Source organism: Cygnus atratus, chromosome 2 (assembly GCF_013377495.2).
Source record: "Cygnus atratus isolate AKBS03 ecotype Queensland, Australia chromosome 2, CAtr_DNAZoo_HiC_assembly, whole genome shotgun sequence".
Lineage (NCBI taxonomy): Eukaryota > Metazoa > Chordata > Aves > Anseriformes > Anatidae > Cygnus > Cygnus atratus.
In genome coordinates, this window is record NC_066363.1 from 144,242,211 (window position 1) to 144,267,145 (window position 24,935).

Sequence of the window (24,935 nt, forward strand, 5' to 3'; positions counted from 1 at the left end):
TCTAGTAAGTAATTACTTCTCTCTTCTTAAAAAAAGTGTCATTATAATCACAGCAAAATCACAGAATCATCTAGGTTGGAAGAGACCTCCAAGATCACCTAGTCCAACCTCTGACCTAACACTAACAAGTCCTCAATGATAATGTCCAAAATGATAATGTCCAAAATGATAATGCTATAATGGTATTGTTCTGGATAACGTCAGTGACTGACACAACCAGGTGCTTAATTACAAACCTAAAAAAAATTCACTTATTTCCAGGCATGTTACAGTTTCCATAATTTCTATTAAGTTTAGTGGGAGCTGCAGAATGTTCAACAGTATGACAATTTTTTTATGTATCTAAGTGTTCAAATCTACATACTATACATTTAACTCATATGAAAAACTAGCAAACTTTGAAAATCTGTTAAGATGTAAAAATGGGTCTGTTCTTGGGCCAGAGTTCTATATTATTAGGATGCATGTTCTCATTGTGAATAAACCTCTCCATCTGTAGAGTTTCCTACTGGCTTTTGGACATTGTGTCAGACTGTACACTGAGCATACTGAACCTGTTCTTGCAGAACCATGTATTTTGATATTATTGATACAGAAGTTCTATAAAAGCTAGTACAAATCGAAGCCAAAATTCTATCAAAGAAAAAATACAGGTTGAAAGATTCAGCCATACAGCCTTTAAGATATGTGTCACTTATCAGTAGTTTAATTTTTATAAACACTATGGATATTTCAAAGTGTGCTATTGTGCATTACTGCTTCAAAATTTCATTGAACTATAATTTAAGAAAAGCATGAAGAAACTGCTTATAAACATGGAGGTGCATTGATACTTTAATGAACACTGCATTAGTTCCTAAAGAATACTGTTTCAGCTTTATTGGATTACAGTTATCTCTACTTCCCTAGACATGGGATCAAAATGTGAATCTTAAATTAGCTTGTCTTCAGATTTGTTTTTGTCCGTGTATTGTATTTATCCTGTAGCTGATTAATTTAAGTTCACAAAGAAAACATCAGAATCTCTTGGTAAATGTCTTTCAAGACTTGCAGTGTACATATACATATGTATGTTGTTCATGAAAAATGACATTAAATATATATGAAAAGAATAAAGTAAGGCTGACAGATAATTAAGATTTCGAATTAATTACTGTCTCAATTAAATTTTGATATGAATAGGTTGACAAATATGGCTTTTTTAGCAACATTATTCTTAAAAGAAATAAACAAAACAGTGAAATACTGTGTTGTTTTTTTTCAAACAAGGGGAGAGAGGTGTTTTTTTGTGTTTTTCTTTTTCTTTTTTTTCAATAATTAAGTATTACGTAAGGCAGAACAAATGATAGATTGCTCATTGTTTTTTAACATTCCAATAATGAGGTTTTGCAGATGTTATAACAAACAAATTTATCTCCATCCGTTAAGCTTGGAACAAAACTATGCACAGTTCTCCATGTGGCTCTTTAATCAATTAAGCTCTTATTTATTAATCTAATTTTTAGGATTTAGAAAAGAAAATGTAGTACCTAACTGGCAACAAGTAAGGTCAAATGCATTGTTATGGTAGAATAAAATACTATCAATAATCAAGTGCATGTATATGATCTTTTTAACTACAAATGATATGTTATCTTGTAAATACAAAAACATAAAATATGAAAAGGAAGAGAAGTTCTATTTTGCTGGGTTTTTTTTGTTTTGTTTTTTTTTCCATAACCTTTCTAGAATACAACTGTAAGCTCTCGGCTGCAGGAACAACAATTTTGCATACTGTTATTAAAGTGACACAAAAGCCATACGGAGCCTTTGATATGTACTAATGGTTAGATACACACTCCTGCATAGCACATCCCCCCTTCTTACAAGCCAGACCTACAGTCCTGTAAAGTTTGCTTCTTTTTTGATGCCCAGACAGTAATTTCTCAGAGCAAGAGCTGTTTGTTCAGCTTCACAAATGCTGCCTCATGCTTTTCACCAATGGATAATAACATGGCCAAGGGAAGCCTTAAGGAGATCTAAAATTTCTAAGGGATTCTGAGGGTGAGAGCAAAGGCGATTATCTCAGTCCTTCTGGTTAGGAGAAGAGCTCTGGCTATGACCAAGCAAATGAAGCCAAACAACGCTTAGATTGTTGTTGTTATCTTCCAGGTTCTGGCTGCCTTAATCATGGTACCTCATATAAAGATGAAAGAGGACTGCTGGAAGGTGAGGTAGTGGAGTTGCTCTTTATGTGAGACAGCAACTGGAATGCATGGAGCTTGGCCTAGGGGTGGATGAAGAGTGAGCAGAGAGTTTATGGGTAAGGATTAAAGGGTTTAAGGATTATCAGCTAGTACCATGGCTGATACTGTTGTGGCTGTTTGCTACACACCACCTGATCAGGAAGAGGAGGTAGATGAAGCCTTCTTCAGACAGTTGGAAGTAACCTCTCAGTCACAAGCCCTGGTTCTCATGGGGGACATCAACCACACTGATACCTGCTGGAAAGACCACACAGCTAGGCGCAAACAGTCCAGGAGGTTCCTGCAATGCATTGATGACAACTTTTTGACATGGGTGGTGGAGAAGCCAACAAGGAGAGGTGTGCTGCTGGACCTTGTATTAACAAATGAGGAAAGTCTAGTAGGAGATGTGAGGGTCAAGGACAACCTTGGCTGCAGTTACTATGATGTGGTGTAGTTCAGGATCTGGCAAGGAGGAAGTAGGGCAAGAAAATAGGATTGCAACCCTGGACTTCAGGGCAGCAAACTTTGGACTCTTCAGGGATCTACTTGGAAGAATCCATGGGTTAAGACCCTAGAAGGAAGAGGAGTCCAAGACTTCACTTCCTCCAAGCTCAAGATTGGTGCATCCCTATGAGTAAGAAGGCAAGCAAAGGGGTCAGAATGAGCAGGAAGCTTCTGGTGAAGCTCAGACAGAAGAAGGAAGAAGAAGGAAGTTTACAGCATGTGTAAAGAGACAGGCCACTTGGGAGGAATACAGGGATTTTGTCATAGTATGCAGGGATGCAACAAGGAAGGCCAAGGCCCATTTGGAATTAAATCTGGCAAGGGATGTCAAGGACAACAAGAAGAGCTTCTTCAAATACATCAATGGAAAAAGGAAGACTGGGGAAAATATTGGCCCACTGCTGAATGGGGTGGGTGCCCTGGTGACAAAGGATATGGAGAAGACAGAGTTGCTCAATGCCTTTTTTGCTTCAGTCTTTATTGCTGTGGTCAGCCCTCAGGAATCTCAGACCCTGAAGACAAGACAAGTCCAGAGAACGGAGGACATTCCCTTAGTCGAAGAGGATCGGGTCAGAGATCATTTAAGCAAACTTGACATTCACAAATCCATGGGCCCTGATGGAATGCACCCATATGTGGCTGATGTTATTGCTAGGCCACTCTCCATCATCTTTGAAAGGTCGTGGAGAAAAGGAAAGGTGCCTGAGGATGGGAAGAAAGCCAATGTCATGTCAGTCTTGAAAAAGAGCAAAGAAGGAGGACCCAGGCAACCACAGGCCAGTCAGCTTCACCTCCATCCCTGGAAAGGTGACGGAACAGCTCATCCTGGAGGTCATCTCCAAGCATGTGGAGGATAAGATGGTGATCAGGAGACTCAGAGGTCCCTTCCAACCTCGGCAATTCTGTGATTCTGTGATTGTGTCTCTGTGTGCATTTGTTTTTCCTTTTACTTATTTATTATCCCCTTTTGTACTGAAAGGATCTTTGACTGGATAATCTTAAAGGTGCAGACACTCTCACCTTTTAAATTTCCTTACAAAGAAGAAATGACTGGCTGCATGGACAAGGTAAGTGAAAGCAGTTGATTTAGCATAACTTGACTTTAGTAAGGCTTTTGGTATAATTTTCCATTGCATTCTCATTTGGCAGATGATGCAGCGTAGGCAGGATGAACATTACTGATCATTATGAGCATAAAAGAAACTGAAATAACCCATCAGTCAGCATTAGGGCCCATACTGTCCAACATATTCATGAACAGTCTGGGTGACTCAGTGCACTGTTAGCAAATTTGCAGATAAGAGTCAACCATGGAGAAATACTGATACAGCAAATGACAGTTTAAACCTCAGTGAACTGGAGGACTGAACCAATAGAAACCTCATAAAGTTCAATAAGAAAAAGAACGAAGTCTGGCATGGAGTGAAGTAACTTCATATATGGATTGATATAAACAGGGAACTGACTGGTTGAAATTCAGCAGGTGCAGATGCAGAATGCTCAGAGAAGAAGCCTGCAGCAACTTGAATGGCAGTTAAAAAGAAGAAGTCAGTGGATACAGATAGCAACTTGAGAATTTCAGGCTGAATGTCAAGAAAAGCTTTTTCACCAGGACAGCAGTGCAACAGAAGAACACTTCTCAAAGACACCAAGGAAACATCTTCCTCAATGGCTTTCAAGATACAACTAAAGATAGTCACAGCTAACCTGATTTACCAGCAACAAAATGTTTTTGCTTCAAGCAATTTGGGCAACATGACTGCACGAGATATTGGTCAATTTTTCCATGATTCTATGAAAAGAATACACTAGACAACAAAATAAAATGGGCTCAGACTGAGATATGACTGCAAAAAGGGGCAAATGCAATATTCAAGTACTTATAATTACTTCTCTTTACAGCATAGAAAACATTTAGGATTCATGACCCTCACAAAACGATAAAAACACAAAAGAATAACACAAAATAATTTATAATCTGGAACAAAATATTTTATGTTAAGACTTAAAAAGCTCATATTAAAGAAAAAAAAATACTCTGAAGTATGTGACTTTATTGCAGTACTTAAGAACCTAATATAAGAACAAACAGATGCTAATATCTGATTAAAAAAAAAACAGATGCTAAGGTCCTGTAATCTAGGAGATAAAAGCAAAACAAGAGCCAGTGACTAGAAGTTAAAAATCAAGGTTTTAATTCTAAGTGTAGAAGAGTAATCAGTGAAATCAAAGAAAGTGACAGCTTCTCCAAGACCTTGATGTTTTTAATGGCTGAGTTTGTCTCCAGAAGTTATTCTTTAGCCAAATCCTAATTAGTGATTGCAGTATGAAGAGAATTGGGTGAAATGAAATTTCAAAAAGAGAGAAACCCTTTTGTGCAAGAGCATTACAAGTACTTCTAGCATTTAGGATTAACATGGTATTACTGAGGCAATGATGTATTGCAACATGCAGGCTATACTGGAAGAAAGAAGTATTTTTCCAGACAATATATATTTTATTTAGCGACAGTGTTAGTTGACAGAACGCATTTTGGAAATGTTATTTACGAATCTAAAAGTGATGGCTATACATGTGTGTATAATACATGGGAAAGAATATTGAATTATAGTTTTGCCAGACAAAATATTTGAGGTATTTTTGACCTTTAAATAAGGTGGACTTCTTTTTTGTTTGTTTTGTTTTGTTTGTTTTGCTTTGTTTTGTTTGTTTTCTTGTCTGGATTATCAACCATATGATCAAAAGTAGATAATCTGCAACTTTAATTCTCTAGATGTAGTTACACTGAAATCACATCAATATAAAACAAACAAAACCTTTGTGACATGACCTAACACCATATTTTATAGCTTACCTATTTATCTAGTTATTCTATCTATAAATTTTGCTTATGATTTGATAACTTTATTTGCTAAATTAATGTTAAAATATTGTAACTTTCTCTTTATCTTCACTGTACCAGAAGATTCCAAGACCAGAAGGATATACTAGATAACTTTCTGTGACTACATAGAAAACGTGACATATACTCAGGCAAAAGGAAGAAGCTCTAGGACTATTTTTTTTCCCCTTGCTTTTCATCAAGTTGAATGGGAGTAAATATCCAGAATTTAGATTTCCTTCTTATGTTTATTATGTTTCATTTTTGAAAACAGGAGTTTCCATGGTGAATATATATGTTTAGGTAATTTAAACCATCTATTTTATGTGTGTATGTTTTTGGACTTTTCTTTAAGAAACAGTAGGGGAAAGTAATTTAATTCCATTTTTATTAAGGGCTTGCTGAAACAATCTTTTCACAGACAGCAGAAACACCCAAAATAGCTATGGCAAAATCTGAACAAGAAAAGAAAAAAGAAGGAAAAAAATAATCCTATAGTATCTGTCAGATACTAAGTCTGGTGACAACTTTACAGCTTAACGTCTGTGGCTTTTACAACACTAACCTAGCAACCACTTTCTGAGTGTACCTTTTACAGATACCACTCCAACATTAAACAATAATTCATTAGCAGTCCTTTTTTTTTTTTTCTGATATGAAGTTAGTTGTGATGTTGTTTGCTTAATACAGTTAATACCTTGTGTACATTACCTAAATCTGAGATTTAGATTATCTGTAGCCACATTTCTGAATTCTGGTACGCAGAAGAGCTAAAAATAGATTATCCTATTTGTTCACATTTTCTAGCTCTGTACAAAGTGCCAAAACTATTTTTAGCATCCACCACATCCTGGCAGTTTAAGTCCTAATAGTATTTCTGATATACATACTTCAATAATCCTGTATATCAGCTACCCTTTTTTTTCTGAGTATTTCTGAAATGAATGCATGATTGGTCCCTAAAAGTCACTAACTAGAAACTCTGTTCTGTTAATAAACACCATCTGCTTCCTACTTTCCTGCCTCTCTTTCCCATCATCAATGAAGATGAGATCATTGCTCTCAAAACCCCCAAAAAACATTTCAGCAAGATTGCTGTGTTCCTACAGTGCCACTCCAGTGAAAACATCAAGACCATTTCATTATTGTGTCTAATAATCCAGTGTTATAACTCAGCTTTAAATAAGAAGTGTAGACATTCAAAAAAATCAAATGATATTTCATAACACTATTATAAATAATTATAAATTATTACATCCAGGACATTCAGAGTTTTCAGTATATGAATAATCCATAAATGAAGTTCTTTTTTCTTGCTCATAATCAATAGAATAGCACAAAAACGCCTATCATATTTACATTGAATAAAGACTGCCATAAATTTTATCAGTAAAATTGTTATTGAAGTCAATGATTTTTAACTATGCTAGATACCTGCTTAATAGCTGTAAAATAACCCAGTAAGTACAAAAGGAATCACTGTTCAAAGCAGGACTGTGTTCACTGAATCCCCTTGCTGTGTGGTCCAAGCTACTGTGTTGCTTGCTTTCTTAGCAGCTGTATTTCCCCTCCCCAGTCACAATGAATAAAGCTTCTTTATATCTCAGGACAACAGGAAATGGAAAAGTGCATCTCAAACTCTTCTGTTCAAAAAACAAAATAATGCTACTGAAAATAACATAAGTAAGGAAGAACTACATTTGATTAAATGATCAAATAAGGGATTAATTATAGCATTTCTCCTCTACATATCACTGCCCACACGTTACACAAACCCTGGAAGCTACTATGAAAAAAAGGGATGATAGAAACTTTTCAATAAACAAATAAACAAAAAACAACAATAACTAACAAAACAAACAAACAAAAAAAGGCAGAGAATCAGAGAATCAGCAGACTTGTAATTCCCTCATTCCTCACTCCAGCCAGCAAAGCTATATCATCAGGCAGTGATGAAATGAATAATAATAAAAAGCACTCTGCTGGAAATTATTGTAGATCAAGTATTTTTCTTAAAAACGCCTTATTTTTTCATTGTATTTCATGATTTTCTACTGTCACTGTAAGGGAGGTATTTTTCATTTTAGTAATCTATTTCAGTTCTGTCTTCTGTGTCATTAAATCCTTTCCCCACCATAGGGGTGTTATGCTATATAGGTATATTTCTCATATGCATTCTTTCTCAAATAATAGAGAAAATGAACATAAAGAAGTATATGCACAATGGTACCAAAGCTAACCCAAATTTGACATGGAGAAAGAAAAGGCAGAAGAAGGGAAGATAAAGACTGAGTCTTACGGTATTGAGAGGAAGAGGCCAGAGTGGGTATTTCTGTGGTCTGTTGAGTATTTAATTTGACTTGATGCAATTCCAGGGGCTTATGTATGATTGGTCAGTACATTCCTATCTACTCGATGATATATTTTTAAATGTTTCCATAAATATTTTTATTGTTTCCCTATGCCAAGAAAGTCCACAGTAGACATATATGTCTCGCAGACTCTGTCAGATACTCTGGAGATTTTTACTGAGTTTCAGCTCAACTGAAAATATATCAAAGATGATAGTGGGACAGAGAAAGAGATGTTGGCAGGCCTTTTTACTTTTATTTATTTTTAAGATAATGAAAAATAATACACTCCATTTAATCATATGCCTATGTCCAAACATTTCAAAGAAAAGTATTTTAAATAATCACTGATTGTGAAACATACGTTCCTTCTTTTTCAAATCACTTTACACCTGGATCTGAACCGTTCAGGTATATGTCTGTACAGCTCACCCTGTCCTCTCATGCTATCTCTGTCTATAATTTTGCTTTATTGCAATGATGGGTTGCTAATCATTTCTATCTTAGGTTTCAAATTACATATCCATAATGAAGCACTTAAGTATGGGTCTGATATTTAGGGGTACTAAGTATGCAGATGTTTCATCGGGAAGCTAACAAGGAGCTACTGGGCAATCAAAATTATTGAAAATTGGCTACTAGGTAGAACCAGATCTGAAAATGTTGATTGCAGGGTTATACACATTCACAAAGAGTACAAGAACAGAAATAGAGACTGATCTGATGTGATTATCATTTAAATACATCTATTTTCTAATGTTAAGGAATGAGGCATGAGATGAATATAAACTAATGAGTTTTCATTTCTTTGCTAGTTGGGTATAAAGACAGGTAGTATCATAGGAAATCATACAAACAGGCATTGAAAGAAAAAAAAAATCTCTCACTGAATGTAGCTGCCTTAATGCAGCTCTCAAAGAAGTAGTTCTGGTCTCCTAAATAGGAGACTCCATTGAACTAGAACTTTGGAGTCTAGCCTAATTGATTTTGATATTTCTCATTTTACAGAATAAACCCAAGATTCAAAAAAAAAAAACATGAGTATCAAATTAAAGGTAACATGTTTATGTTTTGTTCTAAAATACTGGTTTCTGTGATTGAAGGTACTATTTACTCACACTTCTCAGTGATTTTAGGAGCTAGATTCCTATTAATGAGCATGATATTTTAGCCTGGAAAGGAACTACCTGAGGAGTTAGTCATCTGTGAAGTCATTGATCTTGCATTTTAGGTTTAATCATTCTCTGTCATAACTGAAATGCATAGTACCCTTTCTGCTAGCATTGGTAGTGTAAGACCCTTTCATATGCAATGTGTGAGGATACCAGATGATACTATATATAGTAAATTTAAATTTCTCGATTTATGAAACCAAATCAATCATAAAAAATGCTACATATTTTCCTAGTATGCATAAGAGAAGGATGTACCACATTTTGCAAAGTAAAAATTCCATAGTAATTACATGGTACTTTACAGCAGTTTTGTAATCACACTGCTGGAGAGCAAAGTTATTGAACACTTGAAAAATAAACAAACTACAAAGTAGCTATAATCCAGCCAAAACCAGATGTTACACAGAGTCGATGTCTATTTTGCAAATTACCCCCTTCCTTGTATGCAAGCCAGAAAAAAAAAAAAAAAAAAACAAAAAAACAAAAAAGTAATTTCCTCATTTATTTTCTAAAATAATTCAAAGGATAAGAAAGGTCTGAAAATTATTTTGTATTTTCCATTTCATATCTTAACATAAGTGTATATAGGTGGGAAGTAGCATTCTAATACATTATAGCTGAAAGTAAGCTATGTCTATTACTAAAGATGTTTTACTTCAGTCAGTATTGGCTGCTTTATTTCTATGGCAGCTCTTCATGTGCATTACCAGTTTTTGGATATTTTCCTAGATATCAAAGTGTGATTCAGCTATTTATGTTCTGAAAGATTAGTTCTCTGTTGCTGATGGACTGAGTAGGGTACAACAACAGCCTCAGAGCTTTTCCAGGATGTTTACTATAGCTCCTAGCTTGCCAACAGATACATTTAAAGGAAGCAAAAAAGATTAACTGTCCTTACATCAATAAAAAAAAGAAAAAGGAAAACGAAAAGGAAAACGAAAAGAAAAAGGAAAAGAAAAAGGAAGAGGAAGAGGAAGAGGAAGAGGAAAAGGAAAAGGAAAAGGAAAAGGAAAAGGAAAAGGAAAAGGAAAAGGAAAAGGAAAAGGAAAAGGAAAAGGAAAAGGAAAAGGGAAAGGGAAAGGGAAAGGAAAGGGAAAGGGAAAGGGAAAGGAAAAAAAGAAATGGAAACGGAAACGGAAACGGAAACGGAAATGGAAACGGAAAAGGAAAAAGAGAGAAAACAATAGTTTTTGTTTATATCATGTAGATATATATTAGAATTTATAATCTCAGTGCCAATAAAATTATTATAAAAAATGGATGGATCATATATTCCAGCTCTTCAAATATGACTTAAGTGAGCTTGATTATAAACAAGATCTTTCCTGGAACATACATACAATATTATGAACTTCTAGACTTCAGGAATGCATCTGCCATCTCACTTGCTCTAGAGTCTGTGTGAAATTGGCAGACAATTACCAAAACTGCAATAGTGAGGTAGCTTCACAGTAGTTCAGAGAGCTGAGTCAGCATTTCTTCTATGCAAAATCATGAAACTTGCAGATAAAAATTTAACTATCTATTGAAATTCAGGAGTAACAAGCAATTTCTTGACATAAATTTGGATGACCACATCTTTGAAAGACTAGAAAGATTATGAATTCCTTTTCAGAATTCAAAAATTTGGCATTATTAAAGTAAATGTTATAAAAGATTTTTTTTTTCTGGGTGGGACTGCAGACAGTTTTAAGTTTTTTGGTTTCAGATGGGAGTCATACAATTTGAATGACTACAAGAAAAGCAAAAGTAACTTGGATAAGGTTTATATGTGTGTTTGCACAGCTAGGATATTTAATTTTATTATGTATAGACATCAGAGAAAAAATCCAAATTATTTTGTTAAGCATGTCTTACCTTCATAGTAAACTTTGAACCCATGAGCACTAACAGCAAAGTCGCTTGTCAAGCGCAGCGAAAATACAGATTTTGTACTTGTCACAGGTGGAGGAAGATGAAATCCTGTTAACCTACAAAATAAAAAAAATACAACTCACGGTTAATTGTCTTAAAAATAAAACTGTGTTACAGCTTGCTGTATACCTTGCTGTGAACACATTGCTGTTTCATCATTGAAAGGGCAGCCAACTTAAAAGTGTAGGTTTTCTATTACTTGAGAAAATGATTTTTATATGATAGTTTAAGACATCAGTATAAAATTTGAGGCGCTTTCATGGACACTGAGTCAGGTAAGGTACACTGGTTTGAGAAAATGTGTGTAGCAGAGATGATTGTATGATACAGAAACTGGACTTTAAAAAGTGTCTAGAGTATAAGCGGAAGAAAAAAAATAAAACAGCCAATTTACACTATTTAGGGTTATGTTCAAATTTCTATTGCATTATTTTATACGGACTTGTCTTAAAAGTTATAGTGGATGAATTTTCTGCTGCAATATAATGGAACATGGTTCATAAAGAAATCTCTCTTGAAGTGAATTACAGGGTTGCTAGGGAGTTGAGGGTTTGGTGGAGAGTTTTTTTTGTTTGGTTGGTTGGTTGGTTTTTGTTTTTTTTTTTTGTTTTTTAATTAAACCCACTATATGTGAGACGCATATGAAAGGACAATTTTTGTGTACTCATAGCACTGGTGACATGCACTACAGATATCCAGCTCTACGCATTCTTTTTGTTTGATGTACATATGGCAGCATTTATTTTCTCTAAATGACTTGGAAATATTCTAGCAGAATACAACCTCATTGGGCTTCAGAATATAACCTCATCAGGGTATCAGACCAGTAAACTCCATGCTATCTACCAGTCAAAGAAACCTAAAGAACAAGTTGAATAATTTGGCTGTGTATGCTCACCAGCAAATCTGGACATGCCATTAGAGCCCAGTTTGTCTTTTGTGGCAAATTGTGTAGCAGCATAGGTTGACTTACTTTATTAATGTTTAATGTTAAATTGTTTTCATGTGTTCATAGCTGAGCACTGTTGTGCACTATTTTTGGTTACAGCCATAACTCGTAAGACAACCAAATGATAAGGTACTGTTACTCACAGCACAGACCAGGAAATAGATGAACAAAAGTAGTAATGATGCTTAAAGAGATGTATATACAGATCTATATATATGCGAGAAATCATCAATGCATGTATCCAGAAACCTATCGTTGGTTTTGTCATTTGCATCTTCGTGAATAATGTAATTAAACCAAGACTAGATTAAACAACTTATGTTTAATACACAGAGGCAGAGTATTAGCTGCAGAAAATTTAGGATTTAGTACGCACATTTTTAATTTGATTGCAAGAATACAGTTTTCTTCAAAGAATAAAACAAATTAATAAGATTCTTACCTCTCCCAAATGAGCATAAGCATAATTCTTTGACAAGTCAAGTGCACTTTTCCTAGTAGCTTTTTCATAATCTAATAAATACATTAATCCATTGGTAAGTATCACCACAAGAAAATAAACTGACCAAGATAAAACCAAGCCAATAATTTGAATAAAAATTTAGTTTGCAGCACTCATCTCCTATCTATTTACCTACTCAATGATTTGAGGGAATTGTGTAACACATACCCACAAGGAAGAAGTACAAATTTATCACAGAATCACAGAATCACAGAATCGTCTAGGTTGGAAGAGACCTCCAAGATCACCCAGTCCAACCTCTGACCTAACACTAACAAGTCCTCCACTAAACCGTATCACTAAGCTCAACATCTAAACGTCTCTTAAAGACCTCCAGGGATGGTGACTCAACCACTTCCCTGGGCAGCCCATTCCAATGCCTAACAACCCTTTCAGTAAAGAAGTTCTTCCTAACATCCAACCTAAAACTCCCCTGGCGCAACTTTAGCCAATTCCCCCTTGTCCTGTCACCAGGCACGTGGGAGAATAGACCAAACCCTACCTCGCTACAGCCTCCTTTAAGGTACCTATAGAGAGCGATAAGGTCACCCCTGAGCCTCCTCTTCTCCAGGCTGAACAATCCCAGCTCCCTCAGCCGCTCCTCGTAAGACTTGTTCTCCAGACCCCTCATCAGCCTCGTCGCCCTTCTCTGGACTCTCTCGAGCACCTCCATGTCCTTCTTGTAGCGAGGGGCCCAAAACTGAACACAGTACTCGAGGTGCGGCCTCACCAGAGCTGAGTACAGGGGGACAATCACTTCCCTAGAGCTGCTGGCCACACTGCTTCTTATACAAGCCAGGATGCTGTTGGCCTTCTTGGCCACCTGAGCACACTCCTGGCTCATATTCAGCAGACTATCAACCAGTACTCCCAGGTCCTTCTCTGCCAGGCAGCTTTCTAACAACTGATCTCCCAGCCTGTAGCTCTGCTTGGGGTTGTTGCGCCCCAGGTGCAGGACCCGGCACTTGGCCTTGTTGAACTTCATACAGATGACCTCAGCCCATCGCTCCAGCCTATCCAGATCCCCCTGCAGAGCCTTCCTACCCTCGAGCAGATTGACACACGCACCTGACTTGGTGTCATCTGCAAACTCACTGAGGGTGCACTCAATCCCCTCATCCAGATCATCGATGAAGGTAACAAAGAGGACTGGCCCCAGTACTGAGCCCTGGGGGACTTCACTAGTGACCGGCCTCCAACTGGATTTGACTCCATTCACCACACCTCTTTGGGCCCGGCCATCCAGCCAGTTTTTAACCCAACGAAGTGTAGTTCACCAGTCCAAGCCACAAGCAGCCAGTTTCTTGAGGAGAATGTTGTGGGAAATGGTGTCAAAAGCCTTACTGAAGTCAAGGTAGATCACATCCACAGCCTTTCCCTCATCCACTAAGCGTGTCACTTTGTCATAGAAGGAGATCAGGTTCGTCAAGCAGGACCTGCCTTTCATAAACCCATGTTGACTGGGCCTGATCGCCTGGTTGCCCTTCAAGTGCCGCGTGATGACACTCAAGATAATCTGCTCCATGAGCTTCCCTGGCACTGAGGTCAAACTAACAGGCCTATAGTTCCCCGGGTCTACCCTCCGGCCCTTCTTGTAGATGGGCATCACATTTGCTAGCCGCCAGTCGACTGGGACCTCCCCTGATAGCCAGGACTGCCCATAAATGATGGAAAGCGGCTTGGCCAGCTCCTCCGCCAGTTCGCTCAGTACCCTCGGGTGGATCCCATCCAGCCCCATCGACTTGCATACATCCAAGTGCTGTAGCCGGTCGCCAACCATTTCCTCATGGATAGTGAGGGCCACATCCTGCTCCCCATCCCCTTCCACCAGCTCAGGGTACCGGGTATCCAGAGAACAACTGGTTTTGCCGCTAAAGACTGAGGCAAAGGCGGCATTAAGCACCTCAGCCTTTTCCTCATCCTTAGTAACTAAAGATGCAGGGTTTCCCCTCGCATCCAGTAAAGGATGGAGATTCTCCTTAGTCCTCCTTTTTGTGTTGATGTATTTGTAAAAATATTTTTTGTTATCTTTAACAGCAGTAGCCAGATTGAGCTCCAGATGAGCTTTGGCCTTTCTAATTTTGTCCCTGCACAGCCTCGCAACATCCTTATAGTCCTCCTGAGTGGCCCGCCCTCTTCTCCAAAGATTATAAACCCTCTTTTTTCTCCTAAACGCAAGCCACACCTCTGTTCAGTCAGGTCGGTCTTCTTCCACACCGGCTCATCTTTGGGCATGTGGGGACAGACCGCTCCTGAGCCATTAAGATTTCCTTCTTGAAGAGTGCCCAGCCTTCCTGGACTCCTCTGCCCTTCAGAACCGCCTCCCAAGAGACTCTGCCAACCAGTGTCCTGAACAGCTCAAAGTCAGCCCTCCGGAAGTCCAAGACAGCGGTCTTACCGGTCCCCTTCCTGACTTCACCAAGAATAGAGAACTGAACCATTTCGTGGTCACTCTGCCCAAGACAGCTCCCAACCACCACATCTCCCACCAGTCTGTCACTGTTTGTGAACAGGTCTAGCGGGGCACCTCCCCTGGTAGGCTCTCTAACCAGCTGCGTCAGGAAGCTATCTTCCACACCCTCCAGAAACCTCTTAGACTGCTTTCTCTGGGCTGTGTTGTGCTTCCAGGATATGTCTGGGAAGTTGAAGTCCCCCACGAGAACAAGCGCTGACGATTTCACGGCTTCTGCCAGCTGCCTGTAAAACTCCTCATCCGTCTCCTCATCCTGGTTTGGCGGTCTATAACAGACCCCAACCAGGATGCTTGCCTTGTTGGCCTTCCCGCTGATCCTAACCCATAGGGACTCAACCTTATTATTCCCAGCCTAAGTATGCCAAAGTATTTATTTTTTATGACTGGTACGTGTGCACAACTTAGGTGGGTAAGGGATTTTTAAAATGAAGACATTACTAGCATGTCATCCACTACATTTTCTTTTCCTAAGAGATTATTATTAGAACTGTTCTATAACATTTAGCTTTCAAGGATGTGACATTTATCACCATCATTATGCTGCTACTCAGAAAGGTAACGATTGTTTCTTTAATTAGGTTTCTGCACTGAAATTTGTATGTATTAAAAAAAAAAAAAATTATTTGTGGATTAGTGGGTGCAAAATTAAAAAGAATTTTAAATAAGTATAAAACAACATTCTTCTATAATATCATTTGGTAAACTACTACAAATTTTCAAAAGGAAATGGAATGTAATTTGCTCAGACGATTGAAGTTATTTAGTAATATAACAACTTGAGTATTATTCATTGTGTAACGCTGTACATGACCCCTGGGCTTAAGTCTCATTTGTATGTAAAATTCTACAAAAAACCACAAATGTTAGCTAAAATAATTTTCTTTGACCATGTAAAGTGAAACATAGCAAGTCCATAATAACTCAGGAAGAAAGATACCAGATAAGCAGCAAAATGCCTGCAAGGTAATATATGGTACATTGATCTGACCATCACGTGTTTAGACCATGGACAGGGATGCTACCAACTAGATTAGGTTGCCCAAAAAAGAAAACCTTTAGGTGGGGCACATGCCAAGTAAGCAATCATCTCCTGAACCTGGTATCAAACACATATTAAACACACCTAAAATTCAAATTTCTCTGTAGTAGCTGAAGTGCTCTCTTTTTTTTTTTCCTTCCTTATTTACAACATTTGTTATTTAATCTTCCTTTCACTACTGGTTCTACTGGTTCTAATTTGTATAAAATAATGCAGAAACATAAAACATGTCAATTTATTATAGCTTTGCAAAATTAGAAAAAGTGTCAGAATCCATTCTCACTTTTAGTTTGGTCTCCAAATTATCATTTATTTTTTCATATCAAAAAAAGAAGATAGATCCTTAAAAAGATTCTCAGTATAAAATAAAAGTAGGTAAAATTAACACTTTTCATTTCTTCACTGAGAATCTTCCCCACAGATAAAGCCAATTTTTCTGAAGACAGTAGAAACATTATTCCATACTAGATATTTTGAGGCATTGAATTATCTGATATGTTCAAAGCACAAATATAATATTTCTAATTATAAGTTTTGCCTTTGTAATGTTAATGTAACTTTTTTTTTTAATACTATGAAATTTTGCAAACTAAATTTTGGTCCCTGTGATACGTATGTAATTCAGTAATCTTTGGAGAGTATTATTCTAAGAAACCATAGTACATGAAAAAAACAAAGATGCAAAAACAGTGGTCTATTCCCATTAAAATAATACAGTCTTCCTGCCAATTGCATTGTCTGATGTTATGTCCAGTAACTTCATAAATATTATTTATGTGGACACTACCATTTAGTGCTTACCAAATAATAACTTAGGAAGGTACTGATAGGACTTGCTCTTTTTGGACTACATGCTGATGAATTAACTATTAGCTGGTGAAGTTGTGTCTGTATGTTAGTATATTCAAATACACTTCTATTCATTTGGAAAGTAGCAGATGATTAAAATTAATATCTGACTTGCCTGATGTTGCAGCCATTCAATTTCAAATTGTGTGAAATCAGGTCTTTTATGTGCCAAACTCTTCACATTTTCCCACTAGTTCTGGTTAGTGGGGGGAGGGAGGCAATTGAAACAACAGCATAGATATCCTCCATTGAAGAGGTTGCTTATTTCCATTTTCAAAGATAAAAACATGCTCTTCTTACCCACGGTTTTCTTCTGCATTTGTTGTAGTCAGATAAAGTTTGCATCTGTTTGATTGAAATAAAAGGCACACTTTCATTTTTCTCTGCTAATACTCAACAAATGTTTGTTTCCGGTGACCATATCCCCTGAGTTGCATATGCTATTGAATTTTCTTATTTTGAATACTGAGATATCACAGAGAATATATGACTACTTAAGAAAGTATGATTTTTTTAAATGTTGGTGTATTCAGTTTAACATTCAGATTTTGACTGCCAAATTAAAATTAATTATTTCCACTAACATATATCTGGTTGTCCTCTTTCAAGACAATGCAAAATGTAGCATCTGTTTCACTCTATTTTGTGGCATTTCTTTCTTATTTCTCCCATAATTCATCATAAATAAGCATCTGTGATCTCTGAACAGTAAACTGAGTAAACTTACTAGTAGAAAGTTGCAAAAGCAACTAAAAACTAAATAGTTAAAAACTAGATTGTTAAAGAGCAGTAGTAGTTAATCATAAGAGGTAGCCAATGGCAAAAACTAGGACAGTCAAGGGCATATGCATTTAAAAATTAAAGTATGCATTACACTACTAAGATCTTTGAAGATACCTATGGCATTAAATAAATTATTTAAACATCAGTGGTGATTTTATGTTTATGAAGAAGTTAAGAAATTAAATTACTTTAAAAAAAATAGTTATCTACAACTATCATTTACATATATCCTTGTTTTTGCATAAGAGCATGCAACTTCTAAGTAGCCCAAAAGGTATTACCTCAGTGTTTCTCTTACTTCCCTAAAACTGAATTGTCTGCATTACATACAAAATGTTGTACAGGTCTTTCAATCTCTCAATATTGGATTTCTGTATCAAATTCCACAGCCTAATGCTTGAGATTGAACTGTAATCTTTTTAGCATCTTTTACTCTCTCAGTGTGCACTGTAAACTAGGATGAAGCCCACAAATGAAAGAAGTAGATTTGTTCCAGGCTCGCTTTGGCTTTCCCATGCCTCTTAAAAAAATTACAGTAATCTTACCAAATAGAAAAGTTGTCCTACCAAAACAAAACAAAAACAACAACAACAAAAATTGTCTGTATATCTCCAAATATTTATTGCATATTACAGGAAAACAGGATAATTCGGGTTGGAAGGGACCTCAGGAGGTTTCTGTTTTAACCTCTTGCTCAAAGAAGGGTCAGATCTGAGGTCAGAGCAACTTGTTCAGGTCTTTTTTCCGCTGAATATTGAAAATCTACAGGGATGAAGATGGCCCACCCTCTGTGGGAAGTTTGATCCAATTCTTAACAGTCCATAAGATATACTGTGTCATATGCAAGTTCTTCAGTCTCCTAGTAGCCTTTTTTTTCACCTGATCTAACATATCTAAGTGATCTCAAATACCAGAAGAGAGTACCTTGTAGTTCTAACATCCCTATTGTCACAATATACACCAAAGTAGGAAAGTACTCTTCTCCCCAGTGAAGGAATATGTCCCAAGAAAAAGAAATCACGATTTAGAATTGTAAAAGCCCAAGTTTCTGTCATTTTTTCCTCACAGTCCTTGATCCAAAGAAAATACTCTAGTTAGTGGGTGGAGGCTAGAGAGGAAGAAAACAAAGCTCAGGGGAAAATACTAAGGAAATACAGATTGCCAAAGAGAAACACAATGTCTAACATGTCAACCTACAAAACAGTTTGATGGTGGAAAACAAATTGAAGTACAGAGCTACTAGGACAAATTAGTGCATTTTATTCTTTACCATAACTCAAGTAGAAATGAACTGATTAACATGTAAAACAGCTATAAGCCTTTGTTAGTACATACTGCTATTTATTTCTTGTACAGACCTTACAGGAATATTTCTATATTTGCATAAAGACATCTTACTTCTCTTACTTTCTAATAGGTGTTTGGGGTAGGTTTTCCAAGTGTATTATTTATTTATTTTTATTTCTTGTTTAGATAAAACCAAAAATTAAGTTTCACACTAAAAAATGAAAACGAAAAAAGAAAATAATAAAAAGATTATCTTAAAATCAAACCAGAACATTTCGGAGTGTAAGAAACTACTGCTTTTTTTATACATATGAAATTAAATATCTAAATATCTGAGACTCCTATCTGTAAAATGAAAGATCAAGTCAACGTTTTCGTGATGACATGATTGCTCTAGTAACTGTTAGAGCAAAACTAGTTTCCCTTTACATGTTCGATGTTGTGGTCTTTTCTCACATCCGTATTCAATGGATCTATTCATGCATCCGTGCCTTTCTGAATTTTGAGCACAACAAACCATGTCAAAACAGTGGGTTCAGAGAACATCACAGGCTAAAATGTCAAGGAGCAATAGTAGTTAGTCCAAAAGAGGATCAGATATACTAAAAATGAACTGTGAGCAATGGATCATAGAATTGATTATGATAGCAATTAAGTCACTGCTCACACATATTAATACATTTTGGACAGAGAAATAATGACTTAAACTTCAGGGTTTTGTTGTTGTTTTTGTAGATATGCTCTAACTGTTTTTCCATCATTATATTATAATGTAAAATAATCTAGAGCAACTAAACATTGTAATATTGTAAGAATAACTAGAATTGTAATATTTTAATATATCCCTTTCTAATCCTTCCTACTCTAAACATTTTCCACCGTTGACCCACTGTTTATTTCCTATAGTACTCAAATAATCAAAGATCATATTCTTTGCTAGTGTTCTGCTATACTTTTAGAAAATAACTATTTTAATTTAAAAGAAATCTATTCATCAATTCACAATAATAGAAAGATTTCTCTTAAATTTAAGAGTGGCAAATTAGAACTGAGAAGAGGTTCTTATGATAAGAAATTCTATGTTGAACTAGTTCTTTTGTCAATCCAAAAGTTTAAAAAGAATCCATAAGCTGATTGGACATGTAGCTAGTAAGTAAATTCAGAGTTTTGCAGTATATCACTGAAAGAATTGCCGGTTTTAGAAAGGATACAAAAAATATCATAATTCAATAAATCAACTTTTAATTAGTGAAGCTAGCTAACTTATTTATTTTTTAGTGTAGCTAATTTGAGGCTTTGTAATTTGTGTATTTTATGTGGGCTTTAGGTACAGGTGTCAAGCCTTTGGTAGCAGGGGAGGCTCTGTGAGAAAAGGCCAGGGCTACCTCGTGTTAGATACAGTCAGTTCCAGCCATTTCCAACGGCCCAACTGCAAGACACAGCTGAGCCCAGCAGCCAAGGAAGTGGTGCCTCTGGGAAAGCAGACTTCATAAGGGCAATATGCTGCCTGGCAATGTGAGGAATGAGGGGAAAAAAGTGAGAAATAGCCCTGCAGACACCAATGTAAGAGAAGGAGGGGGAGGAGGTGCTCCATGCACTGGAGCAGAGATTATCCTGCAGCCTGTGAAGCATGGTGGAACAAATATCCACACTGTGGTCCATGGAAGGCCCACACTGGAGTAAGGGTAAGTATGAGGAGGAAGGAGAAGTAGAGAGGAACTGTTATGGACTATCCCCATCTCTCCTGCACCACTCAGAGGAAATAGGAATGAAGGAGTGAAGTTGAGCCTAGGAAGAAGGGGAAAGTGGGAAGAAAGTGTGTTAGTTTTTGTCTTTGTTTCTCACCATCTAACTGCATGTTAATTAGCAATAAATTAATTTTCCCAAAATTGAGTCTGTTATGCCTGTGATAGTAATAGGTAAGTGGTTTCCCTGTCTTTATCTCAACACAAGTTTTTTCATCTCATTTTCTCATTCTGTCCTGTTGATGAGGGAGACAGAAAACAGCTAGGTGGGCATCTGACAGCCAGCCAAGGTCAGTGCACCACAACTTTTAATTGTCATTCATACATTCCAGTTCAGAAAAAAAATATTTTTGAAATCTCAAAAACTTAATGGGAAGCAAAAGCACTCCTGCTCAGTAGTAGACAACTTAGTCTGAATCTGCTCAGTCTTTAAGAGTTTGGCTATGAACGCACTCACATTTGCACATTGAGAACTTATTAAATGTGTTGAATTTTAGCTGCTACTATTGCAAGCTTAACCTGTAGCATTCTTAGAAAATTTAACTGATGTTGGGTCTTCCTATTTGATTTCTCAGGCACCAAATATTTAGCCGTAAAGTTAGAAAGAAAGTTAAGAAATGAAAAATTGTTTTTAAAAAATAATTTTAATTCAGATGTGAATAGGAGTAACTCCTACACCTTTGTACATCTACTCAGTTTAAAATAAGTAAAATTTGTCTTAATAATCTATAGAACAAAGCAAACAAAATTGAGCAGAAGTGTCTGACAGGGTTCAAGTCTTACTCTCACTGTAATTTGTTAATAAAAAAATCTTGTACTTTATTCAAAAAATTATTATCAAAACAGCATATGATTTATTAACTAATTTATTTGTTCAAGTGATACTTTTTCCCTGTCAAAATGCAAAACTGTTCATCATTTAAAATAATGAACATAGGCCAAAGCTGAACATTTTTAATTGAACAGTTGCTTTTAACTAAACAATAAATTACTCATCAGTTTCTGGTATGATCATTTTCTTTACAAAGAATGTTTCTAAAAACAGTCACTATCCATTATCAGTCTGAATTTTTTATTAAACAGCTCTCCACTCATTTTTAGTATCGTCAATGAAACAGACTTTAAACATAATTACCTTTCCTAAAACAGTTAATTGAGCTTAATACATCAAAAATATCAAGCAAAAAAAAAATGGAGTAAGAAGAACCGCATATCTCACTACCATACAAAAACATTCTTTAAAAATCTCTAGGGTCTGGATTTGGCTGCTTCTTGGATAGAAAAATAGATCAGAATAAAATATACCAAACACTTACTTTTAAAGTACTCAAAAACATTTTTAGGTCCTTAAAGTAACAAGAATTTAAAAAAAAAAAAGAAGAAAAAAAAAGAAGAAGAAGCAAGCAGTACATATTTTTACTCTCTAATAGCTAAAACACTATGATAACAGAGTTTACTTTTCTCTTCTTAAAATTGGGTTAGGATGAATAGCACAGTACTTTTGAGCTGGTTTTGGAGCTTTCTAAGCACCAGAGCAGAAGCCTGCTCCTTCCAGCTTTCCCACAGCTCTACCACTGATTTCACAAGGCTTTACACAGTCCTCTGTGAATTGGTTCATCTAACCACCATGTTGAAGAACTAATCCATTAAAAATAAAAACAAGCCTATTCAGTTTGCAAAGGGAAGCATGTTCACAGGGTGATGAGCCTGATGAGGACCAGAGCCAGTGAAAGCGAAGGGAAGGATCAAACATAACCAAGGTCAGAGCCAGATTTGCTTCTTTAAGTGACAACAAGCTTTTTGATGATCTTAACTATCTTCTGTAACTTTACCTTAATGTGTGAAAATAGCATGATATTGAAAGGAGAGATGCCATATTTTGCTTATCACCACTGTAGGTGCCAGGAACTTCCAGAGCAGCTTCAACTTATATTAAATATTCTGCCGAGTTTTGGAATTCATCCATGAGCAAAATGACATTATCACTGCACATGTTATTTCTGTTCTGGTACATAGATAAAGTTGGAGTAGCAGGGCATGTGAAGGAGGAAAAGCTATCTGCTATTATATCTATTATTTTATATTTATATATAAATATATAAATATATTCTATAAATCACTTTCTTAGAACATAAAGTCATTGTTGAGTAACAGCAAAAAAATAGAATAAATCCTATCAGTTCATCATCTATATTAGCTGGAAAACATACTTCAAAGCTTGCACTGCAGTAGTTAAAAACTTATAATAATCCATGAATTTTATTTCATTCCATTTTCTTCCAGAAATCTTGTACTCCAAGTCAAAAGCTACCTACTTTTCTCACAGTCTCCTGTTCACTTTAAAGGAGAAAATATAGCCTGAGTATAAAGCAAAGAGTAAGACAGAAGCCCGGGAGATGTTAGAGGAAGATCTTCCTCCTCCAACACCAGATATTGCTATCTTTCTACAGAAAGGCATATGGTACTTCAAGGCAGAACCTGAATCCACTGCAGTGGAGAATGAAGTATGTGTAAAGATTTCATTTTAGACTTCTGCAGTGAGAAATTAATCTTTCCATTTCCCATATCCATTCTAAAATGCCCTTGAGGTGAGGTTAGAAGAACAGCAAAACTTTTTGGTTGCACGAGAGGAAGTGATCCATAACACAGAAAAGAATAGAAAAATGCAGGGCAACAGAGACAACCACATCCAAAACAAAGTAGAGGAGAAAGCCAAGATAAAATGGAAAAGATTTTTAATTGCAGATCTAAAATTGTAAGGGAAACAGATCTGGCAAAAAAAGCTGTGATATTGAAGACATTATTTACCGCATCATGCCATAAATGAAACAACATAAAAATAAATAAATAAATAAATAAACACACAGATAAGTAAAGGGCTGTAAATTAATGGGTGTATTACATGAGCACATAGAATATAAATGAGTCATTTTCAGTCTCATAACAGGTAGGTACATAATTCCATATTGATCATTATATCTAAAATGTCACAGCAAATTTTACACATTTGTGCTTGACAGCAGTTTCAATCAAGAAGATGAAAAGCATATCTAAGAAAATATATACTGAGTTTAAAATTGAAAGTAAGGTCCCTCTTCAGAGGGGAAAAAAAGTCTAATTAAAAAAATCAGACTTGGAAAATGTAGATTTTCATTTTTTTTAACCTTCTCCTTTACCCCCTGAAAATCAATGCATGTGAAGTATTTGCTCTTCTATCCTCACAAACAAAAGGGATAAGTTTTTATAGGAAAAACAAAAACATAATCTCAGCATAGTTAATTTTCAGATTTTTCAAAACAAAATAATTAAGGGTAATTTTCAAATTAATAGACTGCTGTCTTCAGAGAACTCCTATGATATGAAATGAACAGAAAGAAATGGTAATGATCAAAGGAACTGCCGTTTACAAAGGACAGTGAAACATTTTAATAACAGAAAATAACATTTAAAATAACAGAAAGGTATCAGGTATCCAGTTCTAACCTGCACTTTTGAAAATCTTCCTTTAACTGACCTAATAGGAGCATTTTTCCAAAATTAACAAAGATGTAAAATCAATTTAAAATGGGTGCATCATTACCATCAAAACTTTTTATACACTTTTTATAAAAACTATTATACTATTATAATATTAAACTATTATTTATATTATACTTTTTATCAAAACTTGTATATATATATACATACATATATACATATCCCTTATATCAGAGATCCTTAGTGCTCACTCAATTTGATTCAGAATCCAATATAATCACTGGATATCTTCCCACTGATTTCCCTGGGCTTTGAATCACACCTTTAGTTCTTTTACATCCCTGCTCTGAACATTCCCATTTAAATAAAGAGATCTGCATTTTCTGAGTAATTGAAAACCAAGCTTTTATCTTGATATACATAAAATACCACTGAAAAACATCATCTGCCTGAAACAAATTAGTTAGTATATAAAAGTACAGAGCTCTTCAACTATATATATTCTTAATAGGTAATAAACATAGTTAATCATTCCAAAAGTCATGAGGACAAAATGCAACTTACCCTTGACAACAATAAATGCACTAGAATATTATTCTCAATTTCATATATAGCCTGAGAATGTAGTTTATTACATGTCATTCTGCTATGCATGAAAGCATACAATATTGTACTATTGCTCAAAAAAATTAACATAATGCTTCTCTAATTTTCTTAAATATTAAGGAATAACTAGAACTATTATTGCAGCAATAACTGAGTAATTACTTTTACAATT

At 35.8% G+C, this 24,935-nt stretch overlaps 1 protein-coding gene across 3 annotated transcripts in view; it reads right to left on the reverse strand.

Moving 5' to 3' along the window:
- The window catches only part of CSMD3 (CUB and Sushi multiple domains 3), a 710,218-nt gene that overhangs the window by 581,583 nt on the left and 103,700 nt on the right, over positions 1-24,935 (reverse strand). For all 3 annotated transcript variants that reach the window (XM_035546237.1, XM_035546236.1, XM_035546235.1), the window contains exon 3: positions 10,997-11,109. In XM_035546237.1, coding sequence (XP_035402130.1) covers positions 10,997-11,109 — 113 coding nt within the window. The remainder of the gene's footprint in view (positions 1-10,996; positions 11,110-24,935) is intronic.